This window comes from Vidua macroura, chromosome 14, assembly GCF_024509145.1.
Source record: "Vidua macroura isolate BioBank_ID:100142 chromosome 14, ASM2450914v1, whole genome shotgun sequence".
Lineage (NCBI taxonomy): Eukaryota > Metazoa > Chordata > Aves > Passeriformes > Viduidae > Vidua > Vidua macroura.
The window spans coordinates 9187148-9213893 of NC_071584.1; the positions used below are offsets into that span (position 1 = coordinate 9187148).

At 45.1% G+C, this 26746-nt stretch overlaps 1 protein-coding gene across 2 annotated transcripts; it reads right to left on the reverse strand.

The window, feature by feature from the left end:
• Positions 1–1429: 1429 nt before the first annotated feature.
• Positions 1430–24086, reverse strand: RNF128 (ring finger protein 128). 2 transcript variants are annotated; one of them, XM_053990612.1, is made up of 7 exons: positions 23634–24086; positions 12529–12776; positions 8556–8627; positions 7894–7976; positions 5238–5334; positions 4226–4403; positions 1430–2847 (listed from the first exon to the last, which is right to left on the reverse strand). In XM_053990612.1, exons 1-7 carry the CDS (start codon positions 24070–24072, stop codon positions 2711–2713), a joined length of 1254 nt encoding a protein of 417 aa, XP_053846587.1. In that variant the 5' UTR covers positions 24073–24086; the 3' UTR covers positions 1430–2710. The 2 variants fall into 2 exon arrangements, with proteins under 2 accessions (XP_053846587.1, XP_053846588.1); XM_053990613.1 differs by lacking the exon at positions 8556–8627.
• Between the last annotated feature and the right edge of the window lie 2660 nt (positions 24087–26746).

Consider the following 26746-nt stretch of genomic DNA (forward strand, 5'->3'; position numbering starts at 1 on the left):
GTCTGACAGCAACAGATTCAAGTTTAGTATCAAGATGGTGTTCATGAAAATTACACTTTCATTTTTAAACCAAATCCCTTGCATAGCTACTAATTACAAACAAATCTGCACAGATAAGAACATGGCAGACTTGCAAGTCAAGCTGCAAAACTGGAGAACCATTAAGTTCTGCCTAGCAGTAGTGCACTTACTGCTCAGATACTGACCCTGCACGTGTTCCTTTAGCAGTGGTCACATTTGATATGAGAACCCCTCTGAAAAAATTCCTTCTGAAATAAATCTGTCTCTGAAAAGTAGCTTAAGTGACTCAAGCAAGCAAGCCTGCCTAGAGAGATCACATAGATGTCCTCTGATCCTACAGATGACAGGTTCAGCAGTGGGAGCTTCTGCACTCCCCCCCAGCTCTCCACTAGTGCATTCCTTGAGAAAGGGCAGTGCATTCACATTACCCTTAGAAATACAAGTACTGGGGGAAAGGCAGTTTGTTGCTCTTAAAAGGCAGTAAATGTAAAGTTTGAATTCTACAAACAAAGCAACCCAAAAAGTGCCTTTCGATGTATTTAATTGATCTGAATCCCTTCCCTTTTTTATCTTGAACATCAAATTTTGCTCCTATTGAACACAAAACTGGCAGATGATTTCATGAGACTGTATCCTCGTAAGATTCTACTACATTGCAGCTTATACACCACAGTAAGTTCATATCATCCTTGTGAAATAGAAAGGGAATGAAGTGATCAGGTGCTGCATATTTACTGCTTGGCTGTTCCTTTCACTGCTCTGTACTTCAGAGGTAGAATAAAAAGGTAATCACAGCAAATCACAGCTTCAGAGTAGAGTCTGATTATAGTCAGCTTTGCAACTGGAGCTCAGAACCAGCTCGTATTTTCTAGACTAGACTTGAACTGAGCTAAAAAGAAATACAAGACTTAACTGCTCCCAAACCAGCCAGAAGAGTAACAAGCTTTTACTGTATATCATAGTAGAGTACAGAACAAAGGACAAGTAATAACTTTTAAAATGTTTTTTCCTCAAAGCAAACATAGACTTTGGAGTAAGGAAGGGATGCTGAGCAACCTGACAAAGGAAAAGTGAGATGCAGCCAGTCTGGTCTGAAGTTCACATGGCAGACTGCCTTGCGTTGTACATGCCTACAAGCACAATTCAGCAGCTCACGGAACACATCCTAAAGTGGCTGATTTTCTTCACAGCTATTAGGTTTTAGCATCTCAACACAATTTCAGTAACATGTAACATGTTCAGTAATAGTAGCATCTTGCACATAACTAGCATTCCTTATTCCAATTACTTTGAGCAAACACCGCTTCTTTTTGGCCTCCCAAAAGAAGCATGTGTTTCAAGGCTGTGGGACAGGGCAAATTCACCATCTGCTTCCATGAGAGCTGGTAATATTTTATGACAGTCAGGATCATCAAAAATAGTGTTTTATTTACATTTACATATTCAAATTCAATACAAATTATGAAACATTTACAACCATTTCATCTGTACTATAGCTAAGAAAATGCATTGCTTTCCCCCCCAGATTCTTAAGTTATTTATTGGAGGCTCTAAGACAAAATCCTACTAAACAATAGAAACTAGTCAAAGATGCAGAGGTAAAAAAATAAAGTGCATTTATAAGATGTCCTTAGTTACCTTCACTGGACAAGGCCAAGTCCCTTACTACTGAGGCACCCAGTGTTCCTACTTGACCCCATCTCAACTCCACACCGAGGACAGCTTCTCCAACCCCCTGTTACACTCACAGGACATCGGCTCTCCCTGCAGCTTGTGCACTTGAGCAAGACAATGTACAGCAACAGTCCAGCATTTTTCAGAGACTGGATCATTTCTGAACAAAACACAGCAGGTCCTTTCGTAAGAATCTATCTTTTCATCTTCAGCTGAGTCTTTCCTGAAGTCATCCCAGACTCCCACAGAGCCAGGACTATGGCATATTGCTGGTGCTAGAGATGGTTATAGCTCCTCAAATCACTTGAGGATCTTTCAGACTAACAAACTAACGTTAACAAGGTTTGAAAAGTTCCTGCAGTTGTTCCCTTTACAGTAAGTCAGATTTGGCCTGTCAGCTTGCAGCTCTCTTTTCTTCCCCTTTAGGAATGTGTGGTTGGCAGGCTGGAGTTGAGAGGTAGAGAATCAGTCGGTTACTAGAGAACCAAAGACACTGTGGACAAAATCCAGTTTGACAAGCATTAGTTTGCACTTTCTCCTATCAAACAGTGCACTGAAACATTAAATATCATGTTGCTTTAAACAAAACTGTCTCATAAATAAGTATTAGAACAGATCAAAATTAATTTGTTTACAATGAAAATCCACTTGAATGAAAATAACAAACAACAAAAAACCCAATTCAAAACGATTCCCAGTGGAGACAACTATGATGTAAAAAATCTTCTCACTTAAACACGGTAGAGAAGCTTTGCTGAAGATGGAATTTTTGTTTTAGTTAAAATCTGCTGGTTTTCTTTATATTTAAGACAGCTTTATCTGGAGAGTGTTAAGACTCCTGTGGGAAACACAGTTTTAAGAAAGGCAAACAATACAATTACGATTTGGACAAGTCTATTTATCTAAACATTGCCAATGCAGAATTTTCTGCTACAGTCTCGCAACTTTTGGTTTATATGGAATGGCAGTAGGCAGCTCCTTGCAGAAGGCTTGCACCACGTGGCTGGGCATCTTCTTAGAACGTGACTTCACAAACAATTCTGCTTTCACAAACTTGTGTTTCATCTCCCTCAAAACCTGGGTTGTCACCATGTGAAAGGACAGTCACAGTGGAGGGCTGGGATTCTTCACTCACAGGATGTGTGTTGTCATCTGTCCAGAAGAAAACCAAGTCAAGACAAGTTAGAAAGTGCCACAGCCAAGCATTACCGTCCTAAAGCAAACCACACAAACTTGATTTGCACTAGCTCAACTGCATTTTCCTGCAGAGATGGAAATCCAAGGCCATGCTCCAACTACCTCTCTCCTGCTGCCCCTTGTTAGTTTGGGAGCCCATTCTTGCCACTGCCTGTCCTTTCTGGACATGCTGCTCAGGTCAGTAGTGCTGAGCAAGCTGAAATTGTGTGCATAAGCCACAGAATCCAACTAGGAGGATACTAGCAGGTCTCGTATCTTAAGGCTGCTGAAGGCAGGCATCAAGAGCAACTCCTAGAGTCCAGGCTCAGGATAAACTGAGTGGGGCCCGTGCTGATTTGGAGAAGGCCTTCTCCCTACAGACTAACCTTGTCTGGCTGAAGTCCCTGTGTGTCCTTCCCACTTCAAGTGAGAATACACGAGAATGACCCATGTAATGGAATGACCCAGCATGCGTTGAGTTGCTTAGAGGGATGCAATTTCAATTTCTGATGCTTAGCTCATAGGAAGTGTCCTCTTCTCTACTGGGGTGCTTCAACAGGGCACTCCCAAACACACACTACTTGCTGTAGCAACATGTCCTGCAGGAGACAGGCAGCAAATCCCAAATTTTCCCATCAGCTAGGCTTCCCATGGGAAATAGAGCATCCCCTTCCTAAGGCCATGCCACAATTCAGGGGATAGTTACTTTCTCTTGTTTACCTGCAGCCTTTTAATTTTTAAAGCCAACAGCAACACTGAGTATATGTTGGTAAAGCTGAGCACTAAAAAGACATTTTCAATTTGTTTGCTCTTGTTCAAAAAGATAAAGTATTTGGAAAATCTGATATTCTTTACAAATTAACACTCTCTAAAGCATTCAAGGATAACTCAGTCTTGGCAAATCTGAAATTCAATTGAAGTATCTGTCTTCTCTATCTTGCACCATCTAAGCTACAGCAAGACTGACTCCCCACAAGCTTTTTTTTAAGTTACTACTTAAAGCAGACAGATCTAGTAGCAAAGCAACACTCACTCATCCAAATGAAATGTCCAAAGAGACAAAGGGATAAGTGACATCTTTGGAAAAATCTCTTTGCTCTTGAAGTAGTAAGCCTCTGACTTTGAACTATTCTTTCATAGACTTTGGCTTTTAATTCACATTAAGGTTGTGTTTCATTTGAAAACAAAGACCAAGTGTCAGAGCTAAGGGCTAAAACAAAAGGAAGATTAAGATAACCCTGAAAAACAAAGTATTCAAGCCCTGTGAGATGCTATGAAGGCAACTCCCCCTAATTCACAGCCTAAGCAGCTACGTGCAAACGATCTAGCAAGGCAGATGAAACAGTAGACATACTTTCTGATGGTGCCTGTGCCTCCTGAGCAGATTCATCTGGTCCCTGTACAGAATCATATCCAGATGATGCTGTTTCACTAAGATTGTCCTCTTCATTAACTATAGTGACAGTGGATAGAGGTCTTTGGCCACTGGATCCTGGGGCTTGCACAGGTTCAGACTGTGGTTCTACATCCATCTTTGTGGAAAAAAAAAAAAAAAAAAAAAAAAAAGATTAAATTACAACTTGGCAGGAGGGTACATCTTTCTGGAAGAACAATGCCAGCAAGGACTGAGTCTGGAGCACTTTTACACAGAGGGAAAAACGTGAAATGGAATAAAAGCTCTGTTGTTATCAGAGGTGCATCAGAGGTGAAAACCAGTTACTGCCTAATTGAGTGGGAAGTTCAGACACAGCTTCTGCATTTTTGCACAGTATCAGGAAAAGAGTTTTCCTTCCACTCAGTGCAGATCTGCCTCCTCCAGACAAACTCTGGCTTACATTTTAGCTGGTCCAGGCAGCATCAGGCACTGGCAACAGCATCTTCCTCTGGCACTTGCAACAACGAGCAATTACAGAACGCATCAGAAACTCCTGATGTATCCTAGGAAATCATGCAGTTCCAGAAATGTTGTACATGCTAGCACATTCACTTTTCAAGGGCTCCAGGTACTGAGCAACTAAGAGAAGCTGGCTTCAAGGACAGTATGAGTTATCAAAGTCTGCCTGAAGATCTGAGAAACACTCTTAGCTGTAAGCACAAGAGTTAAGAGTGATTCTCCAGTCAGGCATGAGTCAGCTCTGGCTGACATTCTGCCCAAGCCTTCAGGTGATACCAACTCACACCAGGTCAGCTGCAGGCTTCCCTAGAAGGGACACCACAATTATTCCTATAGCATCTGGCCACAGACACAGCACACCTGTGCTTTTCACCTGCACTCTAGAGGCACCATGAAAAAGCTCAAGGGGTGGCCACGACACCAGTGTAACACTGTGACTGGCAGCTGCCACCACGGCAGGCTGCTGGCTTACCTCAACACCCAACACTTTGAGGATGTCACATTTGCACAGAGGACATGTCCCGTGTTCCAGAAGCCAGGGGTCAATACAGGTCTTGTGGAAGACATGGCTGGTGGAAGAAGGTAGCCAACAGGTTAGGTTTCATACTAGGAAGATTGCTCATGTGCCAGCTATGAAGGACCCTTTTGTAACACCAACAGTTTATTCCTTCTAGAATAGATGACCTTATTTTGCCACAAGTTTCAGCTGAAAGTTATGGATCTTTCAGCCTGTAGCTGGTTTGTGCCTATTAGTATCCTGATACAACTTGCTAGGATTCAACATTAACATTTTTGCTACACCTAAACAGTCTAAAGTGGTTTTTCCAAAACTGTGTACAATACATCCCCAGCTGATAATTTAAATTATACAACTATTGACATCTCAGCCTTAGCTTTAAGGTTAACTTCTGTCATGCAGATGTAGACAACTAAATAGCATTTGTTTCTGTTGTAATTACATAGGTAAATCATTTCACAGAGTTATGTCCCCAAGATAAACTGTACTCCCACCCATTTACTGTGTCTGTGCAATCACTGTGTATTCCAAGTGGATATTTGGCAGGCTGTACACTCAAGAAGGTAAATATAGCTCAGCCATCACAGATGCAAATGTGTGCTTCTATTAAGACACTCAATTCCACAATGGGTTTAAATTAGGCCACAGATTTAGGAGGATGACTTGAAATCCTGTGATCTGCCTGTTCCCTCAGCCTGAATAGAAACAGTAAGGCAAACAAGCACGTCTCAGGATTAATCAACCTTATTATGAGGTAAGCACAAAGATCACCCCGTCCAGTGCTCAGCAGCCAGCACTCCAGCAGGATCCAAGGATTCTCCGATTCAGCTCACATAATCAGCACTTCCTTCCAGCTGCACCAACATCATGTTTAGTATAAAACCTGAAACTTTCTTGATGCCTTTTAAGTCCTTGAACTTAATACTTGGGACTTGTGAACCTCTGCAACTATAAAAGGCTTCAGTTTGACTCTCTGGGCAAGAATGCCCTTGGCAAATACCCACACCCCAGGGACTCAGATACCATCAATGTGATTCATAGGAACATTCCTTTGATTGGTTCTTTCATAGATACAGTTAAATGCTTTCAACAAGTAGGGTCTCAGTATTGAGGTCAACCACCAAAATCAAGCATGTTCTTGCAGTAAATATTAGCTTATAACTCACATGAGGGAGAATTTAATATGGTTGATGCTGGCAGGTTTCACCATTCGTGAAGATTATCAAGTCCATGAGTCATTTTAAGCTACATGAGAGCTCTCATGCCTCTGAGAGCTACATTTGGGCCACAGAGGAAGGAAACATCACAAATGTATGTAAAAGCAGTCTCAGAGCAAATGCAGCAAATTCATGTATAAAGAACACAATCAAAAGATGTTACTCCACTCTTATCCAAATAAGTCATGCTTTGTTTGCAGGTTCATACCAAGATTAGCATGGTTTATAGGAAAATAATGAGAAGTCAGGTCTCCTATCAGGCAGTGTCTGGAGCCTGTCTACAAATTTCTGTACTCATGGCACTTAGTCCATTACTAAACAAAACTACCCACAAGCATAAGCATGTCAAGACAACTGGATAATCATTAACATACATGCCTGAAAGGTTATTCAGTTTGGGCTTTTTTTTTTTTTTTAAAGTATTAGATTAAGGGAGTTGGTTGATAACACCTTAGCAGACCAACTTTGTATTACCAAAACAGCTTAGAGGTCCTACTGCTTGGGAGCAGAGAAAGCCTTTGGAAAACTGTAACCTGGTGCACAGGTAACACCAGCTGAGATTTGCCAGTGTTTGACAGCACTGCTCAGCACACAACAGCAGCTACCCATTTTTCTATTCTTCAGAACTTCATTTTCCTACATCAAAATGTTTCCAAGTACTTTTTGTAACCTCCCTGAGGGTCAATGACACCTCTTCCTTTGCACAGTTCAGGCAGTTCATGTGGCAGCCCTCTGATTTTAGAACCTTGGCAAGAGCAGTCCCAGTCAGCAGGCGCAGGGGGAAATCCCACAGAACAAGTTTCCTTAAGCCCTGAGGCAGCTTCATTGCTCACCTTAGGAGCAATCACATTAAAGCCTCACTTCACTACTGGGCTTCCACAGCAACACAGCAGTGAGATAACACAGGAGAGCATTGTAGAAAAATAAACTGCTATAGCTCTATTTTGGTCTCTCTTTCATAGGACGCATACAAGAATAGAAATGCTTTCTTCTAAACTACAAAAGCCAGTATGTTTCAACAAATTTAGCAGAAACACAACCCACTTAGTAAACAGTAATTTAAGGGACAAGAAACGGGCAACATTTTGCCAATTACCTACAAGTTAGTGGTAACATTCTTATACACCAGAAAAGGAAGAAATCCTTAAAAAGTCCTGGCATCCCACTGAGGGACACTGTGGTCTGCCAAGTTATGTGTGTCAATCCACTCCCAGGGGAAGTGATGAACACAGGCCACTGGGGAACACTACAGTTGTGTATTCACACAGTTTCTGTTGTTCAAAACATTGTTTTGATAGATATTCAATAATTCTCACTGTACAACAACTTGATGAAAGTTTGTTAACAAATATGGCAGAATTTTGGATAAAGAGCCAGTTTGGAAGACAACTTACTTGCAAGTCAGAACACGCATTACATCATTCGGCTTGTACTGCTCAAAGCACACAACACAGGAATCTCCATCTGGACCAGTTTCCTAAAACAGTGAAATGAAGTTACAGCTTTAACACACTTTGAAAGCTTCCTCTGAACTCCAGTCAGATTTAGTTTATGTAGGGGTCTAGCTAAAGTCATCCATGATGCTCCCAAATATAATCTTATATAAACACACTTTGTGGATTACTCACAGTCAAGCTGACACTTCAAAAGAAGCATTGAAAGTGTAAACCCATGGTTTACAATTCCAGCTGAAACCATTATTGGATTACTGGAGGCACTAGTGTAGAGGTTTAGAAATTGCTGCCTCCAGTTTTAGTTACAAGAAGAGTAGGGAAGCTGATTAGATACTAGTTTATGTTTAAGCATTTATGCCAGCAAATTAGGTCCTCTCACATCAGCAAGACTACAAGCAAGCAGCTAACAAAATAATCTGATTTATATGAATGTAAGTCTTGAGGCCTGGAAAAGGACCTGGTCTGAAAGAGGAACTATCTCTGCCACCAAAGAGTTACAGGCTCAGGGAGACTTCTGCATCCTGCTCCAGTACTAGGGAACTCCCCAGGCTTCATGCAAAGGCTGTGCTGTAATGCAGGGGAGATCACAGGGTCAGTCCTACCTTGTCCCCTTCCTTCAGGGTGCGCAGCTGCATCTGCTCAATGGCCTTCTTAGCCCTGGCCCTCAGCCGCCGCTGTGACACAAAGCAGTCCTGGTCAGACACAGCCATTTTCTATTCATTTACTAATACTTCCTATTCATTTACTAATACAGGTACGTACTGCAAGCATGCAACAGTTCTAAAACCCAGATGTCATCAAAATAAGCCAAGTAAGCATGACCATACTATGTGGAGACAACATGAAACTGAGTTTTGGGACATACTGATGCAGTTCCTGACTGGATGACACACCAAGACAGCACTTGTGTCCGCTTTGGTTGTAGCTAAGCTTTTCACAAAGCACAGGAATTATAAGGGTGTTTTAGTTTGAGAAGATGTAAGATAGTACCTTGACCACATTAGACCCAGCCAAAACAAACAAAAGCTTTCAAGCTGACTTGGTACAGCTGACTGAACATGGAGTTCAACAATCAATTGTTTTGTTATACTCGCATTTGGACACCTTCCTGCCACAAACATTCTGATGAAAGGTGAAAGATTCTTTACCAATCAGCCCACTTAGCACCAATACCCTGAACTATTTCTCTGCCTCCACTGCTTTACAGCTTGCCTGGCAACTGTTGCTGTCCAGCTGTCACTGCAGTACCAGGAATTAGCCCAGGAGCCAAGCTCTGTGTAAAGGTCACAGGTTGGTGCTGTTCCACTGACTCAAAGAATAGAACTGTCCTCTCCCTACCCGCTGCACTTCAGGCAGCTCTGGCAGCGCCAGCCCCAACACAACACTTACCTCAGGGACAGACTAGACTCAAGTTTTGCAGCTAACCAAAAACTCTTTCTCCAATCCTACTGCTCCATGCAGGAGCCCCACACTGTTGGCTTTCCAGCATTCCATCTCCTTTGGCATTTTAGCTCAGCTACATGAAACTTTTCCAAGTGTAGTACTGGTGGCACAAGTACAGAAGGACAAGTGGGATGAAGGCTGTTGCTGACACCTAATAATCTTGCAAGGACTGGCCATTCAAATCTGCATAAGATTCCTTGTGCTAAAGCAGTTAATAGCAAACAAGTTGATTTATACATCCCCCTGGGACCCTGTCAAATAGTCCTAGCACAAAATGAGCTACTTTTGTATTAGTATTGGTTTTGTGCCCTAAGATAAGAATATCCATGTGCATGCTTTAAGAGTTTAATAGCTGGCAGCTACTAAAAACTATCAAGGAAGAGACATATACAATCCAAAGGTGAGGGATGCAGACATGCACATTTGGTTAGAAACAGGAACTACTGAGGTTTTCTTGCAAGTTTGTGAAGTTCTTCTGAAGACATCAATATCATTTATGGTTAACTTTGAAATGATGTTGCCCTTGTCAAGGTTTGAGACTGAAGCCACAGAGCAGCAGCCACAAACTGCTGCCTACTGAGGCCCCCAAAAGTCTGAGCAGCAAATGTGGTAACATCAACTGAGCAGGAATGCAGCAATACAAGTACTTCTCACACATGGCCAGAACTGTCACCACTACTTGTTATTAACTGAAAGCTAAACTTTCTAGGAATGTACTCCCTCATACAGTATCTCATCTACACATCTAGTCAGGCCAAGCATATTAGACAGGACCCAACTGGCTGCACTGTTAATAATTTACTTGAAACAATATTTTAAGTTTTGCATGGCCACCAGTTTAATTGCTCCTCATTAAATGCATCAATGACAAAGTCACCTTTAACATTGATTTTGGCAAGTATAGCAGAACACCCCTCCAGGGGATGGAGAAAGGTTGCAGATGAAGCTTTATGTTGAATAGTCTACCAGGATACTCGAGCTTGGAATGTCAAAGAATTTTGTGAAGCCAGGTTTTTCAAGAGAATGTGAAACATGAATTATGCTAGAACTATAAAGCCCCAGCACAGAAAAAGCTAGAAAAAATAGCTAAGTTGAGGAAATAGAATCAAGATATTACGAAACAGGTCAGGTCCCAGCTCCTATCCAGGCTCTGGCAGGTTGAAGTAGTAAGGTACCTAAATGGGAAAATTAGATTTGTAGTCACTCAGTCCTAAGTCTTCCTTGTTCAAAGCTGCCAATTTTACCTCCAGCCCTTTCTGCATAAGGGTGCCTTCCTGGCACCCTGTGAGCACTGTCATGGCAGTGCAGCCCAGCCAGCTCTGAGGAGGTTGGGAACTCCTGCTTTTCTCCTGTAACCTAAGGAAGTTCTTCCCCACAGGTAGCCACAGGTAACTATTGCCATCGAAGCAGTTTTGAGTTGTTGAAAGTTGAGCAATTTGCCTCCTCCAAAGCCATTAATTAGGTAATTTCTCAGCTGCAACATATAATCTTCACAAAATCAAAGGAAGCAAAGACTTGAGCTGAAATTAGAAACCAGGCCACAGATAACATCATGGGTCATTTTGCTCTATTAAGAAAGGTTACTATATTGAGAACGGAATTTGTCAGTACTCCACTGACTAGAAAGGTAGAAAGCCACCTACCACACTTGCCTCAATTTTCCACCTTCCTGCTCACTGACCTCCCAATGCAGGAAGAGACTGCAGAGGTGAAGACTTGAATTTCAAGCCCAGAGGAAAGATGCATTCAAGAAGGAACCAGCAGGTTGCACAGTGTAGCTTGCTCAAGAGGAAAGAACTACTCTGGTTTAACTGTTAGATTAGGACAGATGTGCTACTAAACTTCTCTTTTCACTTGGATCAGAAGCTGACATGACTGGCTTTTCTCAATATTCACTCAAGTCCAAGCAATCTGGGTTTTCAAAGGGCTGAACGGTGTCAGGAAAGCCACCAAGATGTACCATACAAACCAGGAAGTTGTTTAACTAATATTCAGTACTTCCTGGAGCCAAAGCACTTAAAACTCTCAAACTCTGGATCTACACTAAAATCCAATCAGCAGCTAACAGGGCACATGGTAACACCACCTTTTACTAGTACACCTGAACTAAGAAGCATTTTCTTGTTATTTTTTATTTACCTAATCACTGTGAGGTCAGTCTCAGATGCCAGGGTATAAAACAATTGAAAACAATTCTAGATTGTCTTTGAGTTTCACTTTGACAGAATAGTATATTTCTACGCCCTGATAGCAAAGAAGTTTTCTTATATTCTTGTATTCTACAAAGCACTTCTTGGGGCTCCTCAATTTCAGTTCTGCTGAAATCATGTGGAACTGGCATGTCATTTATCAATGTTATTTTTTTAATCTGCAGTAAGCTCCTTGTGCACATGGAACCCAAGACTGCTAGCCAAGCAGACTGGATTTTTTCAGTACCAGCTATCACTGAGGCATTAATAACATCTGCAGTTTCTTGAAAGCCTTATAGTTCACAATTGCACTCTTAAGTACCTTCAAAGGAGGAAACATTTAAATTTGATTTAATGAACAGTGCATAGGGCACCCAGATTTTCCTGCTCAGATTTATTTAACATTGTTAAACAGAGCTGTGAGACTAAGGTAGATGGCAGGGTATTGAAGGAGGGGATTTATCAGCAGGAGACTACATCTCTGTCCACAAATGTCAGCAAGAGAACAGCATCAGGTTAGAGACAACTCCATATTTCATCCAGGAGTGGCAATGCTACATGTCACAGGCAGATGACAACTTCCAATATTTCCAGCCCTGAGTCTGTCACTGTAATTCTCAGAATGCTTTCAGTCAGAAAGACAGAGGGTCAGCTAAAAGCACTTTAGCTCTCTCACAGCCCCTACTACATCAGCATTAGGGCTACACTGCAGTTCAGGGAATATTTGCAGGAAACACAGTTAGCTGAGCACAATCAACTTTTCTTCACGCATTTTACTCTTGGCTATTCTTTAGGAAAGTTTTAAGCTGTGCAAAGATGTATCTCTTAGCATTTTAAAGATCAAACAAATTCAGTAATTTTGGTATTTAACCCAAACTTACAAACCTCAGGACCCACACCATGGAGGGATAGGGGTATAAAAAAAGCAATGACACAAACTCACCTGCTCCCTGGACTGGGCCCTTGCAATAATGAGTCTCCGAGCAGAGTAAGAGACATAGCAGCCCACAGTTGCTGCTGCCACAACAAAAAACGACACAGAGATGAAGAGGATGGTGAAGATATTCATGGAAAGACTGCGCTTTTTGCCCACTTCGATGACCATGGTGACTTTCAAGCCGCTCTGAATCCGGTGCAGGATTTCCATGCCTTTCAGGTTGCCAATCATAATTGCAACGATCTTTTCAGCACCTGCAAAGAAGGGAATCCATGCTCAGTTCCCAGGCGTTGTATCAGAGGCATTGTCTTTGATGTCCTGCTTCAAGTGCTAAAGAAATGGCTGTGGGAAGTTTCTAAATAGTATTTATAGATTCAGTATGAGCCGATGGAACAAGTGTCACCACTGTGTGCTTGTCCAGCTGAAAGTGTGTCCCATTACCTGTGAGCGGCGTAAGTGAACCACGTTTAGGATTCACTCGTCTCCACAGCATTCCTCACTCCTATATAGGACACAGACTGTCCTATTTTAGACACAACACTTTGGTGATTTACATTTTAACATGCCTTTGAACTACACGAAGTTAAAAATAAGTCCTCTACAGAGTAAGGTCACTGGGGATTGTGATATCTGTATAGGGATTGCTTCCCGTAATGGATCCAACTCCCTCCCTGCTCCACTGCTGCTTCTTAGCACCTCTTTTCTAAATTTGACAGTACTTTTGAGTACTTCCTCAGACACTGAGCAATCAAAGACATAGATCACCCTTCACTTCTGTATTTTCAGCAGCAATAGAGAAATTATTGAGGGAAATTGCATTGTGAAGTGTTTTTATGAGATTCTACTGCAGTTTCAGAGGGAAGCAAATATGAAGGGAGATGTGCTCAACTTTTAAACAGTTGGGAGCAAGATGCCAAATGCCATCCTGATTTTAACAACAGGTTTTATTGGCTTAATTGAACACTATGACAGGTTAAAGAAACCAAGGTGTTTATGGTAGGAAGAAATTTCAAGCAACTCCAGTCAAGCACAGACCAGAGCAAACTGGTTTCCTTTCAGTGACATGCAAGGGCTTGAGGACACTTGATACTGTTTGTAGAAACATTAAAAACTCCCGGTGTAACAGAGAGGCTCTTAAGAGGGGAAAAAAAGGGAGAAAGGGTGATGAGTAAATTATCACTGCTCTCTCTAAACTAAATACAAGAAAAGCAGATTTGAGCCCAGCTAATCAGGAGTCTCACTGCATTAAACCATCACCTGCAAAACATTCATAATAGACATTTCATGGGGGAAGAACAAAGACTGTTACAGAGTGCTATTTTTAGCTAACCCTCTGGCCAAACACTCTTTAATGGGAAGACCAATTCTTTTTCTGTCTGCTGAGTTACTCAAGTTATTTCCCTCTGTTGAAAGTTATTTAATTTTCAGCTACCAAAAAACCCTAGGACTGGTGTTAAACCACAAAGGCTGTCACTGGAGAAAGTGTTTATTAGTTTTCCATCTTGTTCACATAGTGCTTGTGATCCAACACAGCAAGCAACTTTCCTCAGTGGGACAAAACTCGTATTTTATTCAGAAATCTCCTTGTAAAGAAAACGACATCACACAGAGAGGAGAAAAAAATAAGTCTCCCAGACTCCAACTATTCTTAAGGATGAACTAAGGCTTATACATCACATATAAAATGAACTGAAGTCAGGTGTTAGCAGCAAGCAAAGAAGTCAGAAGCTGAGACTTGCTTTCATAAGCATGGAAGAAAGTGTGGAAGAACAGGCTGCAACAACAAGAAAATAAAAAGCCCGCTTAAAAAAAGCAAAAAAGCCCTATTCCCCTATATTTCTGCATGTCACACAGTAAATCTATCTTGTAACCACATATGCACAACACAAGATACAGAATAGCAATTCCTATTAATGAAATATCACTATCAGCCTGCAAAACCAGTCCAGCAACTAAGCCATCCTTTGTGAAAAAGTTTTACCCTTAAAGAAAGAAACATATTCCATTTAAGTTTCAGAGTGCATAGTTCACAAGATGTCATCAAGTGACAGGTTTAATCCTCACTGACACTTCTCAACCCCAGAGATTCCTGTTGCAATTTCAGCTCTGCTTTAGATGAACACATGTGAGTGGCCAGCTGGTGGCTTTGACACTGGCACAAGGGCAGACGTGAGGGCAGAAGTTTTGTGGTTCAGCTAAAGCTTCTGAAACAGTTTTTAAGGGACACTAAAAGGTGAAATTAATCTGCTGCCTGTTTAGCTGATGATGGGCTCATTGCTAAACAGAACAGAAGCAAGCCCTGTTCAGTTAAACATTGCCCAGCCTCTTTCCTTCCCCATTTCCTGTGAAACTGGAGAGGGAAAGTTACTCAACTCTTTAGGAAAACACAACCTGCCTCTTTGGGCACCTCCCAAACTGGAAGGCAGCAGCTGGTCAAAATCTGAAGGAAATGGGTTGATAAAGCACACAAACCCCAATGGTTTGGGGCAGGGAAATGCTGGGGCACAGCACGCTGGGCCCACAAAGAGAAAGCATGACTGGGATCAAAGTTTCACCTTCCTGGATTAGTTTGGCTTAGATGTAGAGTGCAGTTCCATCTATTTATAGCAGTATCAATACCTATACAAAACTCTGCCCTGCAAAGATTTCACTTGTCCTGCCCGTACACTTCTGCTCCTAAACATGAAGTTACAGCTTTGACAATTCAGTAGAGAAATGAGATGTGCAAGGGGGGCATAGAGCAGGGAGCATTAACTTTTGCCTAGTACACACTTCCCTTTTCACATTTAAGGTGATTATTGCAATCCAGTGCTACATTTTTGTGTGCTAGTGCTATCCTGAACCAAGCAAGCTGTAGGGCCTGGAGACCACTTGCCCCACAATATTTTATTTTAAGGTACCTAACCTGTACCTTAAAAATGCCCACTTTTAGCAATAAAATCACAATCTATTAATGCATTAAAACACATCAAGGCAAGGTACAGACCTCAAGGCCAAACAAATCCACTGACCAAAGCCAACTCAAGAACTCCAAGTCATTTACTCTACCCTCACTCAAAATCAATTTCTCAGCTCATTCAGGCATTGCAACCATTTTGCATTGTTTAAACCAAACAAATTCAGCTTCAATTTAGTTATGAAAGACCCCTTCATTCTGGTTTAAAGGCCTCAGTGTAACTTTGGGTAAATTCCAGAGATCTTTCTTCTTGGACAGCAAGAGCCAAACCTCTCTAATGTTTCTATCACCATTTACCAAGAACAGGATGTAAAACTGATGGACCCTTTTTCTCTTTGGAAACAGACCGAGCTACCACACAATTTAGTGAAAATATGAGAGGAAGGCAACAGTTTAGAGGGCATTTTTAAGAAGGTATAAAACATGCTAAGCAGGCAAGTTGTTTCAGAACAAGGAATAAACTAGCATGCCACACACAGCCTCCAACATTTTGGATCCCATCATTTTTCCCCCAGCTTTTTCAAAGTCTGAAGTTTTGCCTCATGTTTAATCAGACTGAAATTAAGTGCCCCAGTTTTACCAGTACTCCTGCACTTTGTCCAGAGAGCACCTTGTGCAAACAGTGCCTCTGCTATGGCACAGCCACACTGCTTCTCTCCAGGACTTGCACAGCTCACCCCAGTGTTCCCAGCACTCCACTTGGGAATACGCCCACCCCATTCTCGCTGCTGGTGGGATCACCAATCCATTTCCAGCCCCAGCTGGCAACCACATAAGCCACCTGCCCAGAAAAAGCAGAATGGAAGAAATTACTTTTGATTTTGAATGTTTCATATATTTATAAAAAAGAAAAAAAAAAAAAAAAAAAAAGAAAAAAAAAAAAAAAGAAAAAAAAAAAAAGGAAAGTGTAGACTTTGAATTCTCAAAGAATGAACAGGTTCTCCTTAACCACAGCATAAATGTTATCTGAAGGTTCTTTCAGGAGATGAAATACAGCTCCAGCCTTGGTGCCTGGATCATTGTTTTTATCTACAAGATATGGTGCTTGCAGCACAGAGCAGTAACAGTTGTTCTTTATGCCAAAGGAGCTAGACGTATTCCCCTGGCACCCCTCCAAACCCACCATCAGCAAAAAAGGCATTAGGAGATCAAGCTATCTCCTGTTCTTTAACATGAAAGACACTGTCAGTTTACACTCCAACCATTTCGTACCAGTTTAGCACACCTGGCTCCTCAGGCATGTAAGAGGAGTATCTGATAGCCTATCTTTCATGTTTAGAAAAAACAAAAACACAATGTCTTGAACATTGCTTATCTCGCTGTACTTGAATAGTAAGGAACGGGATTTCTGGTGGCTATCAAACAGGCTGGTACAAGCTTGCTGTTATCTGTTACAGTAGGAGGAAAAATAAACTAACAGTGTACACAGACTGAGCTGGTATTACCGACCTTACGTAATTCACCTCAGATGACAGGCCAGCACTGCACATAAAAGCCATCAAGTCTCAGCAGCACACCCCACTCTGGGGACACGAGGGCTCTCCATGGCCAAAGACACTATGAAACCAGACCCTGCAGGCCAGCTCTATTCTCATCCATCGTACAGTGTGGATAAAAAAAAATAAAGTGCTGATTGCTGTCATCCACCCAAACAAGGCAAAATCTCATCAGGAATGTGCTCATGACCACAGTCATCCTCCATCCCAGACACTGTCAGAGGAAACACCTTTATTGCCCTGTGATAAGCTCTCCCCTTTGCAAGAGGAGAGGGTAATTGAACTCATAGATCAGGAGCAATATAAGCCTGGATAAGCTGACATCGTAGGCTTGTTCCTTCTTCCTCTTCTTTGCATGTTCTGCACAAATATCACTTGGCACCAAGATAAAATAATAATTTACATTCAGGCTATTTTACAGTTATTTAAAGCTACAGCCTCTTATGATCTAAACTGTTTGACTGAACTGCCTTTTTCCTCACACTATTACCTAAGCTTAATTAAATCTACTTTCAGCTTGCTTTACTTGACATATGACACTATGTCTGATCTCTTCCTCCTAAACACACAAGCCTTTCCACATACAGGGGCAAGCATTCACACAAAATCATGGAATGGGTGGGGTGGGAAGTTACCTCTGGAGATCTAGTACAATGCCCTGCTAAAGCAGGGTCACCCAGAGCAGGTTGCACAGGATCACATCCATACAGGTTTTGAGTATCTCCAGTGAGGGAAACTCCACAACCTCCCTGGGCAATCTGTTCCAATGTTCAGTCACCCTCACACTAAAGAAGTTTCTCCTCCTATTCAGATGGAACTTTCTCTGTTTCAGTTTGCGCCCACTGTCCCTTGTCCTGTTCTGGATACCACTGAAAAGAGTCTGGTCTCATCCTCCTGACACCCACCCTTAACACACTTGAGTGCCCTGATAAGGTCCCCTCTCAGTCTTCTCACCTCCAGCCTAAATAGGCCCAGCTCACTCAATCTTTGATTGTATGACAGATGCTCCAGTCCCTCATCATCTTCACAGGCCTTCTCTGGACTCACTGCAGGTATTCCATGTCTGTCTTGAACCAAGGAGCCCAGAACTGCACACAAACTGCAGATGAGGCCCCACCAGGGCAAATTAGAGGGGCAGGACCACCTCCCTTACCTCTTCCTAAAGCACCCCAGGATCCCATTGGCCTTCTTGGCCACAAAAACACAAGAACTGCTGACCATGGACAGGAGTCCACCAGGATATGTGGGGTCTTCTTCACAGAGTGCTTTCCAGCAGATGAGCCCCAGCCTGTATGGGGGTATTCCTCCCCAGGTGCAGATGCTTGCTGAACTTCATTAGGTTTCTCTCTGCCCAGCTCTCCAGCCTGTCCAGGCCTCCCTGAATGGCACCACAGTGGAATACTAGAGGTGGAAACCATCCTGCACTCTATTCAGTTTAAATAGTGTTATTATTTGTCAAGTGAATCCAACAGTTACCAACCCTTTTTTTTCTCTCCCCCCCCACCCTCTTCTGAGCCTTAAAGTCTTACATAAATGCTCCCGTCCCCTAAATCTTAGAACATTTACAACGTGAAATCATCCTCTAAAACAGCAGCCAGGACAGTAACGTTTTTCAAGGGCACAGAAATAAATGAGATCTTGTAGGACAGCTCTCTTCACATGCTACTCAGTCAGCAGTACCTGCAAGACTAAAGTACCACCTTTCAATCTAGCAAACTAAAACCTCCTGGAGAAACAGCAAGCAAAATTCCTAATGAAAATTCTTTGGTACGTTTACTCAATAGTTTTCAGCAGTTTTGATTTAGTAAATATATTGCTCACCCTCTCTGAATGAGAATGAGCTCACATCCCTTGCTCTCCACATGCTGGTGGCAGCTAAGTGTTCACTGGGAAGAAGTGAGTTTGAGAAAGCTAATGGTAAAATGATGTAAATAGGCACAGTCTCAGCCAGAAAGCATCTGTCTGTGAAAAGATGACAGGTCACACTGGACACAGTGGGGAACTGTGCTGAGCTGACTGCTGTGTGCTCACCAGCACATTCAAGGCTGGAGGCAAAGAAGCACTGTCATTGTTTCAGTGACACGATGTCCCTCACAATGAAGCCTCTGCTACCACAGCTGTCACTTAGGATTTTAATTCATCCCGTCACATTTCAGCAGCCCAGTAAACCCAAAGTGCAAGGGCACTTCACAGACCTATTCCAGGCTACCTAAGGGATGATGCCTACTCTGCAGTTTTCCACAGCATAAAGGTATCTAAATTATATTGTAAAGAGCAAGAGCAGGGGATCAGAAGCTGTCAAGAGCACCAGTTAGTCTCATCCAGTTTCTCTATACCGCTCCTGTTTGCTCACAGACTGTTGTGCTGGGGGCAGCCCCAGTCTCTGTCACAACCCACCATCCCCTGAAGGTGGGAGATCAGGGTCACCAGCCAGACCCATGTGTTACAGTTGCTTATCTGGATGCCACTACAGCTGTGACATTAATTTATTCTAAACCAGGCAGGCAGGAGAACCAAGCCAAGAGTTTGAGCACATAAAGACAAAGTTCCAGACATACACATCAAAAAGCTATTCTCAGATGCAAAGAACTACAAACTCCAGACACTACAGACTGCAGATACCATCCAGGCACAGCAGATCCATGCAAGGTCCTTCTCAAAAAGGAACTGTAGGAAAGGCTTAATGATCTTGGCCAAGGAACATGAGAGAGGAAGTGTCATTAATTAGATCCTCCATCCTCATTCCTCTCCTCAGCACAAGTCTTCACTCACTGCAAAGAGAGGTACACTATTTGTTTACACAAGGCTTATGAAGTCTCAGCACAGCCTGCCTTGGGATTACAATTTTGACTCAATCTTTAACAGTTTTACAGCTCACATCAGCCTTTTAATTTCTTGGCAAAGTTTTAGCTTGTTTCTGAAGATCATACCTCACAAAAAGCAGTGGAGCACAACTACACACCTCTGCTATACACTGCTCTCTCTAAACATATGGAGGTAAGGCTTCACCTCAGTGAAACTCCTGCAGAGTAAGTTAAGCAGCAGTGCTACATATTTAACCTTTCTTTCCCCTTTTGCCCACTGATGCATGTTTACACTTGAACCAGATCTTGCCAGCCTGACTCCACTGTTCCTGCTTGAGGCAGAATCACTTAGTTGTGTTCCCCCAGAATAAGCCCTCTGCCGATCAGGTGATGTGCTTCTCAAGTCTAGAGTTACACCATAAGAGAGAAACCAAGGAAAATTATCACAGTTGCTTTCTGATCTTCCTTCACCAGCTGCAAGGAAATACTGAACACCAAAGAATGCTTCCCACGGGCACCACCATGCCCTGAAGCCAAAGCCACCTAACAGCCTGATTCTACCTTAAGGCAAGGTCCACCTTTAATACAAACCAACTCTTGCCCTGCACTTCTTTCCCCACATGCTGCTGGTTTTCTCCAATCAAACGTTTTTTTCAGAAGGTCAATAGAGATTACAGAGAGGTGCAATTATGAGCACACAGAACTGTACTTTGAAACCCTGCTCAGCCTGACACAGAGCAGTACCATCTTAAAATGTGCACAGTTAAAACTCAAGTTTGCTAATTGATACAGGTTTGTGCTTATAAACCACAAAGTAAATTTTACTTTGGACCCCATTAAATTCTTCACATTCTACGTGTTAGAGACGATTAGGCAGGATTGGGTCATATCTGATTCACTGCATTCTGTTGTTTTAATTGCCAGTGGTCTGCTTTTTGTTGGGTAGTTTTTGTTGTTTCTTTTTTTTTAAGTTGGCACACCAAAAGGTTATATGGAGCACTGATGCAATGAAGAATTCATCAGACTAAACATGATAATTATAAGAAAAAAGTCTCTTGAAGCAGGATGACTAGGACAAACTGCTGCAAATACAGGCCCATTTAAGTCTCTAAACAAGAAAGTTGCTTCAAAAGCCAAGTTTGAATGCCCCCCCAAAAAAGGCATACTACACTTTTAGATAAGCTTCTCTTAATAACTGTGTGTTTTGTTGCTACCAAAGTTCTTTGAAGAAAAGTGTATAGTGCCATACACTTCATCAGAGCCCACCCACAAGAGATCTTCCTTCTTTGCCAGGCAGATGCCAGCTCCATGCCCCACAGGAGAGAGGGGAGTACTCAGTACTGCTGGTTTAATTCCCCCTCACCCCAGCAAAGCCATCTCCTGCTACTTCCCACTGCCTCAGCTTGGAGGAAGTGTTTGGCCTTGCTTGGTTTCACTTGATGGCATATGGCCCCAGTCAGAGCAGAAATGAAGCCAAATAAGAAACCCAGATTGCAAAGTCACCACTGGCACAGCTACAGCCAGTCCAGACATGGTGGGAGCTGTAGTTGCACAAAGCCCATTCTTTAATGAGCACGGCCACCTTCCCCCCTGGCTCCAGGAGAGTTAGAGCACCCAGTGCCACCAAGGAGGCCAGGAGAGGGGAGCCATCCCAAAGCACAGTTCAGCAAAGGGCAGTATGACCAGCTCTTACCTCCTAAGTTTGAGGGGTAGTGCTGTAGGCTGAGCTCATCAGGGTTACACAGGGAACAGCCTGCACCTGGCAAACCAAATGAGGCTGATGACTTGTAGCTTGCTCCACCCTGGCCGTGCCATGTTCAAAGCCTGCAAGGTTTGTCCAGTTTGAGCAGAGAGCACTGGCCCCCAGCAGGGGCAGAAGGCAGGGGTGGCCCAAGCACAGCGTGCCACCAAAGCCCCGTAAACAGAAGGAAGAGCATCGCTGTGGGAAGAGCCAAGAACAGGGACTTGCAGACAGACACAAGGATAGAAAAAGAACTCAAGTCCAGAGAATAAGAAAAGGGAGGGTGGAACAGGAAAGAAAGTGAGGGACTAGAACAAGGACAAGCAATAAAAGCAACAGCAGCAACAAGCTTAGCCCAAGCTTAGCTTAGTAATTGTGCTATGACATGGCAAGGAAGACTCAGGCAGATTAAATAAGTGGTTTGACATAAGCTGTCTTCTCCAAAGAGTCCCTGTCCTATTTGTCTGCAGTTCAGCTGGGAAGTTTCAACATGCCCTCGAGTATCCATCCCATCATGCAGAATAATCAGGACAGTTAGAGCCACTCTGACATAAACGCCTCAGCAGAAAGCTTAAGGACAGCATAGGAAAGGAGGGAGCTCCTCTTGGAGCAAACCCTGCCAAGAGCCCATGGCTCATTTTGAGAGGCAGCTCCCAGCAAGGTTAAGATGCTGTAAGTCTCCCAGCAGGCAGGATGGAGGAGGGGCAGGAGCACATGGTCCTTCCCCTCAAGAACAGGTTCAGCAGTGACCTACCCAGGCCAGCAGTGCCAAGGGAGCTCCTCCAGGAGCTGCAGGATTAGGCAGGCACACAGCGAACAGGGCTCAGGGCAGGGACGCTCCGTCAGTTCAGCAGGAGGAACTCGCCCAGCAATAGTCAGATCTCAATAGCATTTGTCAGCTGATGATTTGATTACATAAGAAAGCCTTGCCTCAGAAAGGCTAGAGCCTATCCAGACTGTATGTTTTGAATTCTTAAAGCAGAGTAGCAACAGTCCTACAGCTCTTTAAGATTGCAAGCTCATTAAGACAGCAAACCTCCAGAGGCAGCTACTGTTTTCTTGTCTCACCAAAACACTTGCCTCCACTGCTAACAGAAATGCTCTCCAAACCTTCTAAGAGTGTTGCTGCAGGGATATAATTATTTTTCAAACCACTCAGAGCTTTAAGACACAGTATTCATTTTCATTGTTCAATTTCTCTCCAGAAGATGGGGCTTCCCAAAGCAGTGTCACTTGACAGAACTCCAACACACACCCACAAGGGTGCATGTCTGTCCAACAGCTGGACAGAGCCACCAAAGCCACTCACCCTGTCACACACAGGACACCTGCTTGGACTGTCACAGAAGGCATTTACACAGCTTTCAGCCTAGGTCTGTTTCTCAGGTAACATTAGCCTAAAACACAGCCAAACCTCATTCTTCATTTGAAAGATGGGCAGGTCAGGAAAAACCTTCCACTAAGTAGGAGACTTTCTATAGCAAGAAAAGAGGAGCTCTCTTATCAGCCTGTGCAAACTGGAAAACAACCTTTAAAGGCCTTCAGCTCCTCACATTAGAAGAGGCATTTTGCTGCTGAAAAGTTACCTACAGAAGTGTCATACTTCACTTATGTCTGAGCTGGTTAGTGTGCAGGGCACAGGGAGAAACAGCACCTGAGCATGGAAACTCAGCCTACTTTACAGCCATAATCATCTCCACAGTCTTAACAGGCATTAAAAACCTCAGCATTCATCACCTCTGGCGACTACAGGCTCAGGCCAGAAACCCAGGGCCCGGCCCAGTCCGGCCAGAGCCCACTTGTCCTTAGCCCCAGCAGCAGCCGCAGATTTCGGACACGGTTACTCATTAATCAGAGAAAAAACAACATCATCAGCGCCCGAAACAGCACTGGCCAGTCCGGGCAGAAACTCCTGTGGTGCGGGAGAGGCAGCGACATTCCCGGCTGCTCCCGAGGAGCCGCGCCGCGGATGTGCGGCCGGGGCTGGGCTGGGCCGTGCCTGGTCCCGCAGCCCCCGACGGAGGGAGGGAGGGAGGGAGGGAGGGAGGGAAGGGGCCGCTCCGAGCGCGGGGACCCCTCTCTGTGCGAGCCCCCCGCCGTTCCCCGGCGCTCACCGTGGTGGGACATGGGCAGCACCTCGTTGCCGGTGCCGCGGTAGTTGTAGATGACGGCGGCGGCGGCGCCGCGCTCGGCGGCCCGGCGGATCTTGTCGGCGAAGGAGCAGCCGCCGCCGCGCTCGATGAGGGCGAGCCAGGCCGGGGAGCCGCCGGCCGGGGGGGCCCCGCTGAAGTTGGTGAGCGCGCTGCAGGCATTGAAGGCGTCGGGGCTGTCGGGCAGCACCAGCAGCCCCTCGGCCGGCTGCAGCGGCGAGTCCAGCCCGTACAGGCCGCTCTCGCCCGCCTCCCAGCCGCTCCGGTTGCGGTCCACGCCGTTCTCCCATGACACGTTCAGCCAGGCGGTCCACGCCGCTGCCGCCGCCGCCCCGCGGGGACCGGGCGGCGGGACGGCGCAAAGCAACGCGGCCAGCGCCAGCAGCGCGGCCCCCGACGGCATCCCAGCACGGCCCGGCCCGGCCGCCCCACCGCCTAAAGCCGCCGCCGCGGCTGCCGGGGGAGGAGCGGGGCCGCCCCCGCCGCGGCACGCCCCCAGCACCGCGCGGGACCGCGCACTATGGCACCGCACCACCGCACCGCACCGCACCATCGCACTATGGCACCGCACCGCACATCGCACCACACGGCACCACCGCATCACCGCACCACCGCACCGCACCATCGCACTATGGCACCGCACCACCGCACCGCACCGCACCATCGCACTATGGCACCGCACCACCGCACCGCACCGCACCATCGCACCGCACCACCGCACCGCACCGCACCATCGCACTATGGCACCGCACCGCACCATCGCACCACACGGCACCACCGCATCACCGCACCATCGCACCGCACCATTGCACCGCACCGCACGGCACCGCGCACCACCGCCCGCCGCCGCGGGAACCCCGCCGGGAATGGACTCTCACCGCTGCCCGGGGAGTGGGGACCCCGGGCGCTGCGGCCCCGCCGGTGCTGTGGGGGGTGCGCATCCGGGAGTCCCCCTCGCTGTATTCTCCCCGGGCGCAGTGCGCCACCAACCCACGTTTCTCCCGAGGGGATGCGGAGGGTCACCCGCCCGGGTCACCTCCCAAAAGTGATGGCTCCTCCAGACATCACCTCTCGGGGTGATGGGCGATCCCCCGCGTGCCACCCAGGAAGGGTGGCTCTCCTCCTCCGCCGCGTCCCGGCACAGCGACCTCCTCCCCCAGCCGCCCAGTGCCCACAGTGGACGGAGCAGGGCGGGTGGGCAGCGGGACTCCTGGAAGATGCCGATCTCCTGACACTCCACAGCAGCCCGGAGACACAGCGGCACCAGCACACGGTGCTCAGCCGTGAGCCAGCCTGCTTCCAGTAGCTGAATTCATGTTTGCTGAATACTCAGCAGCACGGTGTCAGTCCTGACTGATGTTGTCTTACGAAATACTGAGTTAGCAGTGTTCACTCGCTGGACTGGCCATTGCTGTCCCAATCATTTGACAGATTTTACAAACCTGCCACTTCAACCCCTTTTTCTACTTATATATTACTTGTGTTTGCAATCATTAATTATTATTTGACCTATGGAACTCACAACAAAAAGTCCTGTTTCTCCAGGGCCCTGCAGTTATTTTTGGGGCAGCCAGTTTGCATGCACCAGTCCCTTGCTCCAGCACTTACACACTTTTGCCAAGTTGTCCTGCATCAGGCAGTACAATCAGAGTGCTGGCAGAGTCATTGCAACCACGAGTGTGAAACGCTGTAGAGCCCTGCCAGGGAATTAACAAAGGAAATAACATGAGAAAGAACATTTTGAGCACCTCTTCTCCAGAGAGCCACTCTTTTGACTGAGAGGCCTTGCCTGCTGTCAGCTGCTCTGCGGGAATCACTCCCAGCCCCGGGAGCCTTTCAAACACATCTCAAACATCCACATCACTATGCACAGGCTGGAGCTCTGGGTGAGAGCCCATCACTGAGAAGGGAATATTCCTGGGCAGTGATTACATGGCCTAGGATCAGCTGCTGCCTATGCAGGCACCAACAAAACTAGTGTAAACACAGAGTTCAACCCTTTCTCATACTGTCAGCACCACACAGTTTTTATGCCAGGCTTTGGGCTGATTCTGAGCCTGTGTGACTGATAACCAGTAATGTGTCATCTGTCTGTGGTGCCCATTGCCTTTCCCTTCCCTGTGCTAAGAGCAGCACACTGAGCATTACACGGCCAAACCCAGCTCAGCTTTGAATCCCCCCTGGGGACAGGGGCTTCGGAACCAGCCCACTCCCCAGCCCACTCCCCCTGCCAGCCTTCAAAAGGTGCTTCAAAACCAACCCCTCCACCAGCATCCACCCTGCCAGCACAGCAGCTACAGGTTTTGGCAGCTCAGTAGCACAGGGAGGTTGGTTTGGTTTTGCTACTGCAATAGCAGCGTGCAGAGCAAGTAATGAAGAGCAGATGAAGCAGTTTGCTCAAGATCAATATTGCTTACTAAGTGAACACTTTTGTCCTAATCTAAACAAACCTTCATTTTCCCATTCCACATCTAAGTAGACAACTTATTTCAACAATAGTAGCTCCAGCTATAATGAGAAGTAAATCCATAAGCAATCAGAGAGTACTTTTTTTTGGAAACCTGTTCATGTAGGGGCAGAGAAAAACTTAACACCTCTGAAAATACGACCAAGCTTTATGCACTCAACAGCAGCCAATCTGCTCAGACTCAAATGCCTACAAAACTTTAAGGATGTTTAGCTCTATCATTTTCACTCAGACAAAACTGAACCAAAGCCAAAAGTTGGAACCTTCTCAGAATACAAAATTTCATACAGATCTGGGGATTTTGAGCATAAGGCTTAGCCACAGTCTCTTACACATGCATGCATTACAGTACATTATATGATTAAAAAGCACAAATGAAGAAATGTGAAGAATGCATTGAGAGCAGCCCTGAAAAGGATTGGTGATGGAAGGAAGGGTGGTGATTGAGAAGAAGCTCAACCAGCCTTGCTTAGTTTGGCAGGGAAGCCAGTTGCAAGGGACCAGCAGTCCCTGTGCATCCCAGCCTGGTCAGCGACTCCTCTGGGCCAGTGAGGAGTGGGTCAGGTGGCTGGGAATCCCCAGCAGAGCTGATACATTTTAAAACCCACAC